Source organism: Anas platyrhynchos, chromosome 2 (genome assembly GCF_047663525.1).
Source record: "Anas platyrhynchos isolate ZD024472 breed Pekin duck chromosome 2, IASCAAS_PekinDuck_T2T, whole genome shotgun sequence".
NCBI classification, from domain to species: Eukaryota; Metazoa; Chordata; class Aves; order Anseriformes; family Anatidae; genus Anas; species Anas platyrhynchos.
Genome location: NC_092588.1, coordinates 136274579 through 136292338, shown reverse-complemented (window position 1 = coordinate 136292338; position 17760 = coordinate 136274579). Strand labels below are relative to the sequence as shown.

Genomic DNA, 17760 nt, shown 5'->3' with positions numbered 1-17760 from the left:
TCTTCATCATACAGTTATTTTTATCACTCTTCTCTTACTTTTCCTAATCTAGTTAGTGAATTCACCAATTTTTGGTCTTAGTATGTCTACAGAAGACAACTGGAGTAATTAAAATGTGAAGGAACATATTTTTCTTAGGAAAATTGTTTCAAATAAGAAGTGGACTTCACTTTTTCAAGTCCCATCAATAATATTCTCTTAAGAATCTATTTATGCAGAAGTTCTTAATACCTAAAAATTCACCTCTACAACTGAAAATGGTTCTGAATGCTGACTTTCATATTTCATGAAAGTGATAACCCCTTTGGGTTAGTTGAGAGTCAAACACTGAATGATTACCAAGTAAGGGAGAGCACAACCAGGCACAAGGATGAACTGTTGGATTTAAACTGACAGAGATCAAAATTATTGGCAACTGATAAATTTGGAAGGATATTCCATGAAGTTTGTAGGATGCAACTAAAGAAGCACGATGGTGAAAAACATTGATCCCATTTACTAGGTAAGCATTGTTACTACAGTTCCTATTTCAGAATAGGTAAGGTCAAAGTCAATTTGTGACTTTCTTCATATATCTGACATGCTTAAAAGCTACATAAAGGCTTGGATTTCAGGGAAAGTCTTTAAAATGGAAGACTCTGTCCACGTGCTTACAAAAGCAGATTTTTCCAGTTGGTGACTAAATATAAGTGAGATTTTTGAGAAAAACAGTGTTGTATTCTGCATTCTGCAGGGGTTCAGGAAGATGCAGTGAACACCAAGTGGAAAGCGTTTCGCACAGTAAGTTTTGTGAGAAGGCAGGGGTAACTCTTTCCATAATTTTGAGCTTTTTAATTGATAACCAAACTTATGCAAAGCAAAACGTTTCCTTCAAAATTCTTCCAGCATCGACAGTTTTCTGTAGCACAAGTTTTGAACACTTGTACTTCATCTCACTCTTACTATTGCAGTTGAGGTATCTCCATCTAGTGGCACGTTATTGTAATGAAGAGTCTATTCTTGACAGTGGTCAAAACTCTTCCTTTAAAAAAAATAATTAAATACAACTGTAAAAGCACTACAAGATTTTTTTATTTTATTTTTTTTTTAGCATCTGGACTTTGGATATGCTGGTATAGCTATTTCGTGCCATCCCTATGTCAGCTTTGCAGCATTGTAAGGAAGCATTGTATGCATGTTCATAAAGGCAAAGAAAGAAAATTGACCTGCATTTTTTTTTACCTACTTCAACTCTACTTGAAAATAAGGCTATGCTGCTACAGTGTTTTCAGTTATTTTTACAAATATTTCCATTGGTGTTAGTTCTTCTCTAGACTGAGAAAAAAAATGCACATAAAGTCCACATTTCAAAAACTGATTCTAGAAGCTTTAAAATGCTTGTGGAAAGAGAATTGATGGTTTCTTCTTGTTAATGTTGATGAGACAATTCACTATCTAGTGATTTTTATCATGAAGGGAAAGGAACAGAGTGGTACAACTGTGATTTGATGTACCTTTGTGATTTTTAAGGTATGACATACAAGTATTTGAAGTACACAGCAAGAACAGAAAGAACAGAAGACAAAGCCTTGTTTAGCATGGAACTCAGAATATGTATTGACTGTGTATAAATCAGTTTGGAGAGTTTTAAAAGGCTAGCCTCTGTGACTACACACCTGCACACTCTTACGTAAACAGGCCTCACTGAAGATAAAGAATTGAGTCACCCTCCGCATTGCTGATTAGCAGTGTCTGAAGGAAAGGAATAACAAAGTGATGTTCCCTGATCAGGAGTGACAGTGCTCACGGCCCTGATACTTCAGTTCAAGTACAGCACGGCCACCGTGTGATTAAACAGCCAACGCAAATCAAAGGAAAAAGATGACAGAGTCAGCGCTGCCTTGGCAAAACAGGGTGTCTCTTCAGGTGAACAAACACATTTTTTGAAGTGAAGTACTGAGAAAATAAACCACCTAAACATCCTAAAACTTTAGGTTTTTTAATGATTGCAGCATAGTTTCAGTAATTGCTAGCATCTTGTATGTGTGCTCATGTACTTAGTGGTACAAAAGGTTCCAGAAAATGCACAGTGGCACATTTCAAAGGAAATGTTACCTAACTTCCTGCTGCTAGGAGCTTGTTGGTATGGGTTTGCTCAGTGTTGTAATAAATCTAGAGTCAATGTCAGTGGATTTAATACCTTCAATTCACAACACACATAGGAGACCACTTTTTCCTTATTTCTCTTTTCTGAGGTTGAGCTGTTAATTGATTACATGCAGTTGAATTAACATTAATTAGGAGCCCTGCTAGTATCCCTGGACTTGTCTATAGATTAACCTATTGTTGGGTTTGATCTCCTGCTGGGTGTTAGGGAAGCTCAGCACATTGAATATAGGGCTCTAATAAGTCAGCGAGCTACAAACTGAGCTCATTTCCATATTCAGAACCTTAGATGTGGACAAAATGTTCTGCTCTTTTTATGATGCCTTTGCATGGTAACATGGAACAGAAAGGTTCTCCTGAATCATATTTCCTGACACTACAGAGAGCCCTGTTGTACAACCACCTCATAGATTTACCAAGTGCCGTATCAAAAACAGGTATATTTTTGTTCCCACTAATTCCATGAAAAAGCTGTTTCAGAATTTGATTGCCATAATGACTAGAAACATTATTCTAATTTCCTGACTAAATTTATCGATGAATAGTTCATATCTGTTTGTTCTTGTATCAACATTGCCCTGCAAATTAAATGGTTTTCATCCTTCATGTTTACTTTCCTGATGTATTTATTGAGAGCACTCCTACCTCCTCTCTGGGTTTGTTTTATTGAAGTAAACAGGCTGAGCCAAATCTGTTCATATGAAATGCTCTCAGTCTCTCTGGTGACCCACCTAATCTCTCTGCTTCAATTCAACCTTGGCTCAGCTATAGAGCAATTAGAAACCTTCACAATACCCCAAATGACAGTTCACCCAAGTCTTAAACAATGACACTGATATCTCCCTACTTTAAATGAAAATACATCTCCTGAGGTATTTTCTGGACTTTTGATGATTCCTAAGCATATATCATCACCAGATTTCAACAGTATGTTCTTACTAATCTTATCAGGACTCCTAGAAAAACTAACAAATATCCTAAAACCAACCCTTAAAGACTGACATCTTCCTTTTAGCCTTAGATAGCCACCTTACTTGTGGCTATCTCTCTTCACTATATCTCTCCAAACCTCTGTATACTTGTTATCCCCAGGTGATACTATATCAAATGCTTTATGGAAGTTTTTTGGTGTTGTTGTTGCTTGTTTTTTTTTTTTTTTTTTTTTTCTGAAAGCGAATCTCTCTGGCAAATCTGAACTTCCCTAAAGTTTTGCATGTGATTGAGACCAGATTTACAGGTCTGTGGTTGGGCAGATCATTTGTCTTCTTTTCAAAGATAAGCAGTGACAGCCCAGGTTCAGCTCACCTGAATTCAAAGATTTAACACACAGAGAGATGGGGATCTAGAGGGAGACAATCATGATGTGACTTGTCTCCGCAGATGCCTCTCTCACCAATTTATAGAGGCAATCTAAGGCAACAAGCCTCCCAACTAGGATCTCTCAAATAAATACCTCCAGTAGGAGGCCAGGCCCACATTTGCTATTTTCTGGAGATCTTGTAACATTCTTAATATATCTGTTGAAAAAACTTGCTACTAGATTTTAAGTAGTAACTGTTTCAGAATTTCTGATGTTGTCTTCATTCACTTAGATCATCAAAAGCCATCAGGTCCAACCCACCACGCTTCTTCTGCACTCTTTTCTGCATGACCCAGTTGCAAAACAGTTTTGTACTTTTTTTGTTTTTGCCATAGAGAGGTGTGGGCCAGCTGAAAAGTACATGATTAGGAGTTCAGATTTTTTATTCATTCTTTGCTAATTTCATTCAAAACCAAACTGTTTTCTAATGTATTTCTAAAATTTTAGCAATTTGGAGATTCCTTTACCCAAGTTAATTAAGGACTATATGGAACTATACATAGGTAGTCTTTTTTAAATATAGATAACTCTTATTTTGTACAAAATAAAGCAAAACTGGAATAGACTTAGAGTCCAAACAATAATACACAGGAGGATAAAGAGATATAGCTACTATTTTGCATAGATTTTGTAAATCCTTTCCAAATCTTGCCCTAGGCCAGGAAGCAACTAAGACAAGCTCTTAAAATGGCACTGGACAACACCCCTTGTTGAGGAGAATCCTGAGTTTTGATTAAATGTTCTGTAGGGCTATTTAGCATGTACGCAGCACTCTTTTGTAAATTATTGTTATTTTTATTGTGTAATAGGTAAAATAAGGTGTTGAACTTAGATTAAGTATTAAATTATTGGAAATGGTACTGACTGCCCTCAGGTAGCTTACGACTGATATTGAGAACGTGTGGCCTAGTGGAAAGGCTGTAAGAAGGAACGAGAGTATTCACTTTTTCATGAAAATTTATTAAAGTTCATTAAATTTTATTTAAAAAACAAAACAAAACATATACACACTGAAAAGACGCTCATGCAATCTGAAAACTACGTATCTCTGAAAAAAAAAAAGACTCGTGAAAGCATGTAGTCACGACCACGGTAACGTATTTCTTGGAAACTAATCACAGTGAAAAGCCAGATCTTGATTTCTCGGAGTTTCTTGCAGGTTAGCAGCGCCGATCAGGAGGCTTTAAAAGCCAGAACCAGCAGCAGGTTTCTCGGCTCCCCGCCGGCCCTGAGGGCGCTGAGGGCCGCGCATGCGGGCCGGGCCGGGCCCCGCCTCCGCGCTGATGGCGGCAGGCGGCAGCCGGGTTCGCCGCGCCATGCGGGGCCGCTGAGCCGCCCGCCCTGTGCGGGGCTCGGCCGGCGCGGAGCATGGTGCGGGGCAGCGGGGCGGCGCTGCGGAGGGTCAGTGCGGGCAGATATTAGGCAGGGAGCGGGGTGGGATGTACGGACAGACGGACACGGGTGGGACGGACGGACACCGGCTGCCCTCCCCTGGCCCCCGGCGGCCGTCCCTGTTTGGCGCCCTCCGCGCCCTGTTCCCGTCCCTCAGCCCGGTATCGTTGCCGGGGATGAAATATTAAAACCTTTCCCTTCCTACAAACTATCTGGAAGGGTTGCCTGGCAGTTTTCTGTGCAGTATTTTATTGCCAAAGCTTTCAGTGAAAAGTTCTGCCTCAGGTGTTTCAGCCCCACTGTGCCTCATGGCTAAAACGAAAGATAAACGAAGCGTATTGCTGATGTGAAATGTGTTTTCCTCTCAGTATGGCACCTTCATTGACGATTTGCGGCTCTACGTCAGAGGAGGAACTGGTGGCATGGGCTACCCTCGTCTCGGCGGGGAAGGAGGGAGAGGCGGTGATGTTTATTTTGTTGCCCAAGAAAGAACAACCTTAAAGAGCGTTAAGAACCGGTATCCCCAGAAGCGAATTGTAGCTGGAACAGGAGCCAACAGCAGGTCAGAAGATATTTGGTCAAAGTTATTATAATCATTTTTCCTGGAGAGCAAAATCCCAGCTTAGCTTACTCTGCCTGGTTTAATTTCTCCCAGTGTTAGAGCACTGAAAGGTGAAAAAGGGAAAGATTGTGAAGTTCACGTGCCACCAGGGATTTCAATTCTCGATGACGATGGGAAGCAGATTGGTAAGGACTTTTGCTTTAACATATCCTAATAGGTGCTGTCATGTTTATTGACAGCATCCATCAGATTCCTAAATGTACTGATGTTTTAAGATTGCACACCTCCCAAAATATTTTGTTTTCCTTTTAATAAACAAACAGAACTCAACAAACATTGCACTGCAAAAGTTGTTGGACAAGCAAAGACCCCTGCCAGAAATTAGCAGTAGTTAGTTTGTATAGCTCTATGCAGCAGAAAGGAAATTGGTCTTGCAACAAGTCTTTCACTTTGGAAGCCATTGTGATCTTCCATGGGACCACTAATGACCTTTTACATAAGTCATGTGTCCTTAAGCTCAATTAAATGTTCTCCTGACTTGCCTGAATGTGGCTTAAAAAAATACAGATTCTTCCTAAATCTGTATTTCAGACTACCTAAAACAATTTTAAAAATAGTATCTATTAATAACTACCTCATCTTTCTCAGTACAACATTCTTGAAATAGCACTCTGAAAGCATACAGAAAATTTGTTCTTCATTGAAAATAAACTGGGTTTAAGTGGGAGATCACATCTGACCTCTTGCAGGGGGTTATGTGTTTTCAATAGTGAATTTATTTTCAGGAGAAGTTAATGCAGCAGGAGAGAGATTTCTAGCAGCTCGTGGAGGTCTTGGAGGCTCTTTGGCCACAAACTTCTTGCCTTCCAAAGGTCAGAAGCGAATTCTTCATCTTGATTTGAAACTTATAGCTGATGTTGGCTTGGTTGGGTAAGTACTGCAGTTCTGTATCGTAGTTTGAGAACTGACCTTAGAAAATTGACTACTAAATCTGAAAAGTGATTTCAAAGAGATTCTAGAGAGAAGAGTTTGAGTGTTATTGTAAGTTTGTCACTTAAATTACTTCCAGTTGGTAAAAATAAGAGCTTAAAGCCATTTAAAATTATTTCTAAAATTTAGAAATGTGGATTATGCTTTTGTGGGTGAAGGGCTTCATGAATCGTGGCCATTGGTTTAACATACATGAATTTAGCAATTGCTGTGATTATCAAGACATTATTAGCATTTATTTATGAAGTAAGTAGGAGGTGCAAAACAAAGCTGAGCACAGCTTCCATACTGCACCTTTCACATTTTGGTACTGGCACAAGTGGATCCTTTCAGTAGTAGTCTTAGAGAATTTTAAAGGCTGCATAGCCTGCTCTCCCAGATAAACACCATGGAATGTGGGAAGGAACTTGGGAGCTAGAGCAATAGGATTTGCATTTCTTTTGCATTCCTGCCTTTCACTGTCTCTGCTTATTAACAACACAGATAAACATATTTATTTGGAGAAAGCTTTTAACAAACAGTTGGGGAAATGTTGGTCTGTCTACCTTCTGCTAATATTTTCCCCCATGTTCCCTATTCATTAAAGAAAAAAAAAAGTGTAAAGTGAGAAAAAAGTGATTTTAGGTTGAAATAATCTTGATATATAATATGATATATAATAATCTTAATTGATATTTTTCCTTATAGAATGGAAACTTGATTTTTCTTTTCTTGCTTGCTATAAAAAAATTAAAGCTCTGTTAATAACAGAATTTACCTATAGTTAGATTTTTTTTTCCAGTGGTCTTCAATGAGTACATGATACAGATTTATTTTTTTATTTCTCACAAACTCTGAAACAAGAAAAGACTTCTGTGACACTGGTGTTTCTTTAATCCTACACTTTGGCTTGTACTTTAGCTGGTGGTTTCCCTTCAAAAAGCATAAAAAGAATCATCAGTTAATTTGAGGAGAATATTGTTTTCTTGTTTTGAGTATGAATCAACCTCTGATAGTTTGTGATTGTACTTTGATCTCTGAGTTTGTTATTTTTACTTCAGTAGATATGCAAGTGGTTTGCTATTAGCTCAGGTCAAAAAAAAAAAGTAGACTTGGGAAAGGGCTATCAAGTTCGGGTACAGGTTATGATGGGTAGTGTAGGCTGCAATTTAAACTTCAAAGAAGATATTGTGCCTCAGTGGAAACAAAACACTTGCTTGAGGAGGTGACCGGTAACCTTCAGGTTGTCTTTAGGGCTGTCTTCAGAGAGAATTAAAACTCCCCTCAATAATATCACTGTTATAACAAGATTAATTATGTCTTTGTTTTTGAAGAAAGCTCCTTAATGTAATATTAGTCTTGTTTTTCATTAGCTCACATTCTTATTAGTTGTCCTTGTTAACAGGTTATGATGGTGTGTATTCAAGTGAAGAGTATATGGTTTTTTTGTATGATATATTCTGAGTGACACATGCCTTTGTGACCAATAACCAATTGCCCATGGACAGTTGTCTTTGATCCCTGTTGCATTGAAATGTTATGATGAGTAACCTTGAATTTGAGTGGGATACAAGTCTTGTGTGGTCTCCTGTATGGAACAGATGGCTATAAGACTATAGTGTATATCTTGACTACAACATTAGCTTAATGTTTGACAGGGTTCAAGACTTTTAAGTCTTTTACAGCTCATATTAATCTTTATAATAAGCATGGCCACCTAGAGCAGGCCATTCCCAGGACCACATCCAGGTAGCTTTTGGTGTTCCCCAAGGAGGGAGACCCCACAGCCTCGCTGGGCAACCTGTACCAGTGCTTGGTCACCCTCACAGTGACGAAGTGCTTCCTGGTGTTCAGACAGAACCTTCTGTGCTTCACTTTGTGCCCACTGCCTCTCATTCTGTCATTGGTCATCACTGAAAAGAGCCTGGTCCTGTCTTCTTTGTATCCCCCGTTCAGGTATTTGTACACATTGATAGGATACCCCACTGAGCCTTCGCTTCTCTGAGCCAGTGTCATGATTCCAGGATAGCTCATACAAGTTTGTTGCCTTAAAAACATACCCAAATGCATCTCTCTCCGGCCTGCAGCCCTTGGAAGCATTGTTGAATGTATAAAAATAATTTGGATTTGATTTAAAAAAAAAAAAAGTAATTATCTGTTTTAAAAAGGAAAGTGTGTAAATGAGTCTGCACACACACACACACACACATATATATCATTGAGTCTAAGGTAATACAGTATATTTGGTAATAAAATATACAGGAATCACATATATGTTTATTCACTGTATAAATCCTGGCTTTCCTTCTAGGTTTCCAAATGCAGGAAAATCATCCCTACTAAGCAAGATTTCTCATGCCAAACCTGAGATCGCAAATTATGCGTGTAAGTTCACACTTGTATTTTAGTGCTGTAATATTTAATGAGAGCAAGAATTCTTTTCTCTGGCTTGATTTACATGTATATAATAAATAATAGGGGATAACCTTGTTGCATACTAATTATGTTACACAGATTATTATCAGAAGAAGTAGAGGGAATTTGCCATTTCTTCTTACAACCTCTCTTTTTTTTTTTCCTGTGTTCACCCTCACAGTGATTGAAACTGCTGGTATAGGGTCTGTTTAGCATTTATTTTAGTATCAGCACATTTTATTTCTTCTGGGACTCTACACGGTGTGCAGTATCCTCACTCTGCTGAATATGCGCTGTTGTGTTCCTTTGCATAAGCATCTTGTGTGCTTTGGAAGTAGCTGCCACCTGTTCTTGGAACAGTAAGATTTTGGTTTTGAATCTGTCCACTAAAAATGCTGTTTTTATTAGTTTTCTTTCAGTAAATAAGGATTAGCCATCTGAGCATTCTTTAATTAAAAAGCAGCCTAATTTGGTCTGTGCTGCAGCTGCCTGTATTTTACCAAGGTTATTTGCCCAGAGTTTTACCTGTGAAAAGGTGTTGTCCTCACCTGCAGTCTCTTCAGATGCTATGTGTTAATAGATACATGTTGAAATCTACAGTAAGGCCCAGTAATCCCACTGGGGATTTCGTGCATGACGAGGTCACTAGCCAGATAGCCATCAACGTGAGCTTATTGAGAGAACTTGGAGGCTAGTCAAAATTATTTAATTAAGCAGATAATAACTTGCAAAGCAAGCTGCCAGAGGGAAGAATAATGCTTTCAAATACCTACAGTGGTTTCACAGGTGGAGGCTGCAGATGTTTGCCCTCCTTCCCTTTCTTCTAAATTTTAGTCCCAGATTTACTGATGAAAACATAAGTCTGTGCATCATCATCATCAATTCTGCACCTAGTGATAAAATGCAACAAAACAGAACTGATCTTTGTGATCTCCATTAATTTGCCTGTCTCCATTATTTCTGTTTTAACATCAGTCTTGAGTAAGCTCTGTAGTAGCTACCATTAAAAATAGCACAACTACAGAACCTGTATTTTCTTTTTTTTCTGACAGTGAGCATAGGGATAGACTGCCTGTCCTAAAATAATCTTGAGGTTTCTGATACCTAGGGCAATAGAAATATTATAGGTAGAAATTATAAAGAACTGATAACCACACAATGTTGAAGGAGACATTCATCAGCCTTCTGAGTGGAACCAAAAGCAGATGACTGGGGAGGAGTACAAGAATGTAGAAAACACACTGGATACTTCCCTTATGTGGGCTTACATTTGAGATTTGGGAAGTTCCTGAGCCATCCACGATTTCTGTGTGTTTAGTAATCTTCTTTGCCATACCATTCTCTCATTTCCCCCTTCTCAAAGGAAGAGTGAAAAGGAGAAAATATGATGGGGGGGAGGCTTACAGGGTGAGATAAGGATAATTTAAATAAGGGGGGGGGGAGGGGAAGAAAGAAAGAAAAAAAAGCTAAGTCAGTGCAGAGACAGAGAGAAACAATTATTCTTCACTTCCCATCAGCAAGCAGTGTTCAGCCATGTCTTTGGGATGCATCATTAGATGTAGCAGTTGTTCAGGAGGACAGATGGTTTTATAACGAGAGCCTCCTCTTCTTTTTCATCTTTGCAAGCTTCTATTGCTGATGTGAGACCATATGGTTGTCACAAACCCTTTAGTTGGTTTAGGTTAGCTGCCCTGGTGATGTTGCCTCCTCACCTCCTGCCTTCCCGCAGCCTACTGGGTTTAGGGGAGGTTGGATACAGTCCTGATGCTCAGCAATAGATAAAACACTGGTGTGATATCAGGGCTGTTCTAGCCACCAGTGCAGAGCACAGCACTGTGTGGGACAGGGAAGTTAACTCCGACCCAGTGCATGCCCATAACAAACTGTTTTGAGTAGCTGTGTATCTTGTGGTAAGGGGTTCCCTAGGATTAACTGTGGTGTTTTGAAGACCACCCCCATCATTGTGTGTGTTTTGAGTTTGATGCCACGTTTTCTAGTGATGGCCCCTAATGTTTATACTAGAAGAGTACAAGAATCCCAAGTACTGATAACTCCTACTGACCTTCTCTTGCCACTCCTGATTCTGTACAGCCTTTTAATGTTTTTCTTCAGGTTGAAGAGTCCTAGCTTGCTTTGCCTTTCCTTATTTGGAAGCTGTTCCATATTCTGGATAATCCTTTTGAGTCCAAGGATTTCTGTCTCTTCTACTCCCTTTTTGGGATGAGGGAATCAGTACTGCATGCGATATCAAGATTTGGCAAGCCTTTTGGTTTATAGAGTAGCATAATTTTATTCTCTCATTTTTTCTTTATTACTTTTCAGTAATTCTTAACATTCCATTTGCATTATTTTTCTGCTACTGAATACTTGTTTTATGTAAATATGAAGTGAGAAAATTCTGCAACATTTAAATATTTTCTAACATTAACAGGTTTTGAAAATGTTAACAACTGTTTTGTTTTCTTCCCCCTCTTCTTTTTCTTCCCTTGTCATAGTTACAACAATACAGCCTCAACTAGGAAAGATCATGTATGCAGATTATAAACAGGTTGGTATGAAAGCCCATTCTCATTGGTTTTTAGTGGTATATAATGGTTATGTTGCTTAAAATCATCCCAAAAGAAATGGAAACATAACTTGAGTGTGTTTTTTTTGTATGGGTGTATATATAATGCATACATATAGTACAATTACATGAATTTAATGGAATCTGTGGAGAAAACACTATTTTATCCAGTAGTGAAAGAATATCTTTTATAATATGACAGTAATAAAGCTGTCTTATGTGAAGTTGAACTGATTTTGTGTCACTTTAATAAATGGCTTCTCATTTTCCCATCTCTTTTCTGTTTCTAATCCTGCTTTATAATCTTGGTTAAAAATAATTGTTTCAGAGACTAACTTGTTATTCGTATTTAGAGGAGGCACATGTTGTGGAAGTTGGCTATACTGAGAGCTCTGGAATAAATTCTCAGAATGAATTTTAAATAGGGGCAAATTCGTCTAGCAGCTACAGATCCATAGTAGTGAATGAAAAGGAATATAGTTGCTATAACTTACTATTCTGGCTTGGCTGCTCTGACTTTTTTATTATTATTATTTAAAGAAAAAAAAATAAAGTTAGAGTGATTGTCTGAACAGCAAGAATAGCGCAGTACCTGAGGGGTGAGGTACCTGGGTCTAGTTCCTTTTGTAGTGTGCTGGAGCTCCAGTCTTCTGGAGCAACAAACCACCTTATGTATTGTGAACTCAGTTCCATCCAGCCTCCTCAGTTAATGTTGTCAAATAATTCTGGGGTGCCTAGAATCCTTTATACAGCATTCCCTGGGGGGGAAAAAAAAGCTAAATGGGAGTCCTACTAGTGTTGTCCTACAGAGTTGGACCCCTGGTTCATGTAAGGCTAAAGCAAACATTTTGATTCTTCAAGCTTGAAACTTTGATGTGTTATTAAGTGTATGACACAGGCAGTGCTGTGCTCTCCGCTTCAAAGATAAAAGGCAAATGAATAAAAGGGTTTCACATGAGTTAACCAGGAAAGCATACCCCTCAGTTATGAAAAGCCAGAAAACGCTTTTCCTTTTCGGAAGGAATAATCTTAGGGGATTCAGTAGCTGATAGTCAAAGCCTTTATTTATCACCCTTTAACAAAATTGTGTGTTAAAGGAAGTAAATTTAATTTGCCAGGCTCTTAAAAACATTCAGGATTTCAGGTGATCTGTACAAGTTAAGACAAACGTATCAGTCTGTGGAATATACAAAGTATAGCTTTCTCAGAAATGTGTGTTCGTCCCTTTGAACTGGACAGTTCTCTGTAGAGATGCATGCATCTAAGAGAAACTTCCTGTATATTCGTTTTAGCTGCTAATTAAAGGTAACCTATCCTCAAAAATGGTGCTGCAAATAACAGGATTGTTCTTAGTCTGAAAAACTACCTGCCAAGAGTCGGGAACTCCTGCTCTTCCTGCTGTTACATTCCAGGAGGATAACTGCTTGCACTCCTGGGTTGCTTTTCTGCAGCCCGTTTGATGTCATTTTCAATGACCTTTACTTCTTGGGTGATTCTGCATTTCATAGTTTTTACACAACAGTGCTGGGTGCTATATAAGAACTGTCTGGACAACATACCCCTCTTCTAAAATCAAGGGAGCTGCTGATTGCGATCACAGTGAGCAGCTGTGAGTAAGAGGAAATAATTCAGCTCTCAGTATTGCAACTGCTGAAAACAAGAGGTGAGCAATTATGAGCAATAATTGAGGTGACTGTCCTGTCATTCACAAGAGGGTGGTTCACTGTATCTTTCTTTTTCTCCGTGCAGAACACTGAAGTTTTTAAAGAAATATATAGCAGTGCAGTTATTTTAGTATATTGTAAATAAGAAAATGAATGCTAGTTATGTGTTGCCATCTGAGTCACTATCTTTTTACTTGCAAAAAGACCTTGTTATACAATGACACAAAAGTGGAGGATCTGAGTATGAGGCTGGAGTTCAGGTCCTAACACAAGATCATGGAAGTTGGCAGATGCTTTCACATATTTTACCAGAATATCTGAACCAAATGCTGTTTAAGAGAATCTGAAGTTCTTTGAGCTCTATAAAAATATTCTTTGAAAGACAAGTCAGGAAAAGAGTGGTGATGCCAGTACAGCACCAGAATGCATCACACCAGAAAGCAGATCTTTCTGTTCCAGCTCTGTAGTTATTCTCTCCCGAGTATGCAGTTCACCCAGCTCTCTCTCATGTCCCTGTAGATCAAAAATTCTGAAGCAAGGACTGAAATATTTAGGAAAATGGTTAAAACGCGACAGAGAAGGGGGAGTGAAACTCACTCATAGCAGAAAGCCCCCTTCAACAGTATGTTGCATGCTGGAAGTCTTAGCATGCTGGCTTGCTGGCTTTGGGCCCTGCTTAATTGAATCCAGTTGCTGTCTAAATGAGTATCAGAGATTTGAAGCCCCTGCTTTTGCCTTTTGCTTCACTCTGTCTTAGCTTTCTATGAGTTACTGAGTAGATGTGGGATTTTTAGTATTATGCTCTTTTTCAGTCTTTCTTCTCTCTTCTTTACAACTGCACACACTCCTTCAAACCAGCAGAGAAAGTGACAGGATCCCTGTCCAGTTTGGTAGCTCTAGCTGGGCTCTGCTTGGCAGCTGGTAGGCTAATCAAAATGTCATTGCAGCTGAAGAGCAGAGGAGAAATTCTTGGAGCTTCTCATGTCCATAGGGACAATGTTTAGTGGGATTGCATTTGGAATAATGATTCTCTGTAGCCACAAGGAACAAACTTCATTTTCTTTTTCACTGATAGTTTGAATGCTATACAAACTAGATAGACTCTAGAACATGGGAGTATCAGACTTCTTGGTCTCAAGTATTAGGTAAATTTTGCAAGATCTTTGCAGAGGAGTTATTACCCTCTATTTTCTGGTTTTCAGACAGCTACAAATAAATAGATCGGGGAACATGAGGAGCACGCTGCCTTTGTAATAGTAGCATTTTGTTTAAATCTGTTCTAAATGTATTGGAACAGCCCATGCATGCTGCCAGACAACTGATTCTCCATGCTGTTCCAAGGAGTACATAGTTGTTGTAACGGGGGCCTCTCAAAATAGATTCTCCTCACATTTCCTGTGTCTGGATTCTTTTCTTTATATAAAATCGTAGTAGACATTAAAAGTTTAAAATTACTGTTTTTGCTTATTGGAAATCTTCTGTTTGAAACTTTTGTTTTCCCAGATACTGGTAGCTGATCTCCCTGGACTGATCGAAGGTGCACATGTAAACAAAGGGATGGGGCACAAATTTCTCAAACATGTAGAAAGAACCAAACATCTTCTCTTAGTAGTAAGTTGAATAAAGTCTACAGCTAATTGAAATTAAAGGCAGTGCAGTAAATGCATCTTAATTGCAGTATAGTTGGAATTTAGGAAATTGTTTGTAATTTACATGTTTTTTAATAAATATAGCTGCAATACTGTTTTTAGAATGGAAAGTTCAGACAAATGTCTGATGATAAATCCTTAAACAGAATTTATGACTAAAAGTTGCCAATTAATTTAGAGCAGGGAAGTGTTCCAAGCATAATTAATGTTGGTGGGTAACTTTTTTTTTAGCCCCTTCCCTCCCAAGATCTCCTTAAATAGAGGTTTGAAAGGCAGAGCTTTGAGAAGCACCCTGTCAGAACCAAACACTCTGGGCTTTCAGTGTCTATGGTTTTCCTTTGGTACTTTGGTATATAGTTGCCCCCTACTATTTAGCCAGGAATGAGGACATGTCCATGGGCATTGCCCTGCGAAATGGTTGATGGAAGATATAACATAATTTCAAAAACAAAAAGCTCTTTTTTTTATATATTTTTTTTCAGGTGGATATTTCTGGGTTTCAACTGTCTACTAAGACTCGTTTCAGAACAGCCTTTGAAACCATATTGCTTCTAACAAAGGTACCTTCTCATCTTCCTAATTATCTGTCAATTGTAGTTGCGTGTTGAGCCAAGAAAGAGGTTCAGTTTTGATCAAGAAGTTCCAAATCTTAATGTGTTTTCTGGATTTACAGTACAGGGGCCAATTAACAAGTTTAACATTCTTTGGAATTATAAAATCTTTGTTTTAATCATGCAGATGAAACTGCTTTACTTTTGAGCATAACAGTTCCTTCATTTATCTGTGCAGCAACTGGGATATTTCTCACGGTCAAGTGAAGGTGAAAGGATGCAACTTTTTCAGTTCTCCAGTTTAGTAGCCTTTTAGGAAGTAGAAATGGGAAAATTAACTATACGTGGGTACAGTTAAATCTCTGCCTCAGTGCCCTTGCTACATAGCCTAATAGAAGTGAAACAGGCCCCAGTTTTGCAGGAATTCAGTGTTTCCATCTGTTATCCTTACTTCTGATTAAAATAATACAGTTTACCTAATTTCAAGTTTAGCAGCTTTTCTCTGTAGCTCTACAGCTTTAGGTGATAAATCTGCTGATGTTCAGCTTGTTGCTGAGTTTATTTTTAGCTGAGTGATGCTTGTGGTTTTTCTGGTATAAGCCGTTGTCCACTAAAATGCTTAAGAATTAAAAAGCTCTCCAAAGAATTTCGTTACTGAACTAAACTAGATATGAACTGTTTTCCTTCTGTCAGACTGCTTTGATACATCAACCTTGAGCTCCTGAATAAATCTCAGAGCTCTAGGCGCAGAGACTCTTTAGACAAACAAATGAGAGAGTAGTTGTAACATTGAAGAAACACTTTTTAAACTACAAATACTTACTAAGGTGTATTTACTCATCTTCTAAGGAACTGGAGCAGTACAAAGAGGAACTTCTGACAAAGCCTGCACTTCTTGCCATTAATAAAATGGATTTGCCTTGTGCAAAAGATAACTTGAATGAGCTTATGAAACAACTACAGAATCCTCAAGGTAAATTATATTTCAGCAATTAACTTTGACAAAAACACTAAAAAGATGTAATTTGGGTAACTTTGCATTGGCAAGCTGTTGTTAGAATCTGAATGTATTCTTTGTGTGCATTTTGAGTGCTCTGGCCTCACTGTTGGGGAGGTATTTTTAATAAAACAGAGCAATCCTGGAATACCTTGCCCATCTATTGTATGGGAGGGTAAACTTCCAGTTTAGCTATTCTGAATAACAATAACATCCTTTGAAAGTGCCATTATAGACACCGAGGTATATACGATTTATGGCTTAAAGACTTTGGCCAACGCACATGAAGATGCTGGGCAGTCCTATGTAGGTTTGTTTCAATTTTGCTGTTACATTGGGGTGAATTTCTTCATATTTCCTGGACCCAGGAAACCTTAAAAAGATTCACTTCGCATATTCTACAGTGTGGAATTTCTTTGTACTCATTTTAAAGTAAGGACATAAACTCAGCTTGTCAGAGCTTAAGCATGGTAGGATACAAGTGCTAAGTTAGTGCATATCTTCTAAGACTTCAGCTATTCTTTAAAGATGAGTTAAGAACCAATACTTCTGTAATAATTCTAGTTATGCTTTTCTATTGTAATTGATGAAAGTTAGTTTTCTAAATTAAGTGGGCTTTTGTGGGCTTTGCAGTGATGTGCTTTATGGGTTTTACTGACTCTTTCAATATGATGTTTCAGATTCCTTACACTTACAACAGGAAGAAGTGATTCCTGAGAATACACTCAAATTCAGAGATATAGTCCCTATATCTACGTATACTGGAGAAGGAATCGAGGAACTAAAAGCATGTGTAAGAAAATCATTAGATGAGGAAGCAGAGCAGGAGAACGCAGAATATCGGAAAAATAAACTATTACTTTTACAGACTTCAGAACAAAAGCACAGAGGCTAGCATTCCTGGCTAGACCCAACGCATTTTAATATATTTTTGTATGCACATGAGCCCATTGCTACGCAGACATTTTTATTTTGTTCCTTCTACCATCACTGCCCACTTCTCTGCTCTCCTCCATTGCCTTAATTCCTCGTAGCGCTTGGGTAAAGCGGAATGCAGGAAAAGAACAGTTTTTCAGAATTGTGTTGGCTACTGACTCAACAAAGTAGAGAACAAAGTATGTGCATCTCAAAGCATTGCTTAACATCTGATGAACCCTGAAATATTGTTTGCCAAATGAGATGGAAAGAAGAACTTAGAGCCGTCAGAGATAGTGAAGGAGCGACTTGAAGCACTTGCGTCTTTTGCTGTGAATGTCAGAAGTACCCAGGAGATGGGGTACTGCTGGAGAAATTTTGCAGGGTCCAGTGCTTCACAGGTGAATGAGTTCTGCTGCTTGGAGGGGTATCAGATGGTGGGGTTTTGTTGTTATTTGTAAAGTTCTAAAGGAAAACAAATAAATGTTTGTAAGGAAGTGACTTCTAGGAGCATGATAAAGCAAGGCTTGTGTCTGGGTGTGTGTGTGTTGTTTTTTTTTTTTCTGCACACATGC

The 17760-nt window shown here is 38.5% G+C and overlaps 1 protein-coding gene across 1 annotated transcript; it reads left to right on the top strand.

Moving 5' to 3' along the window:
* Positions 1 to 4746: 4746 nt before the first annotated feature.
* GTPBP10 (GTP binding protein 10) lies at positions 4747 to 17723 on the top strand. The gene is made up of 10 exons (XM_027450754.3): positions 4747 to 4906; positions 5266 to 5459; positions 5553 to 5644; positions 6245 to 6389; positions 8740 to 8813; positions 11339 to 11391; positions 14577 to 14684; positions 15205 to 15282; positions 16123 to 16246; positions 16951 to 17723. The coding sequence occupies exons 1-10, from the start codon at positions 4874 to 4876 to the stop codon at positions 17163 to 17165; spliced, it is 1116 nt and encodes a 371-aa protein (XP_027306555.3). The 5' UTR covers positions 4747 to 4873; the 3' UTR covers positions 17166 to 17723.
* The last annotated feature ends 37 nt before the right edge of the window (positions 17724 to 17760 follow it).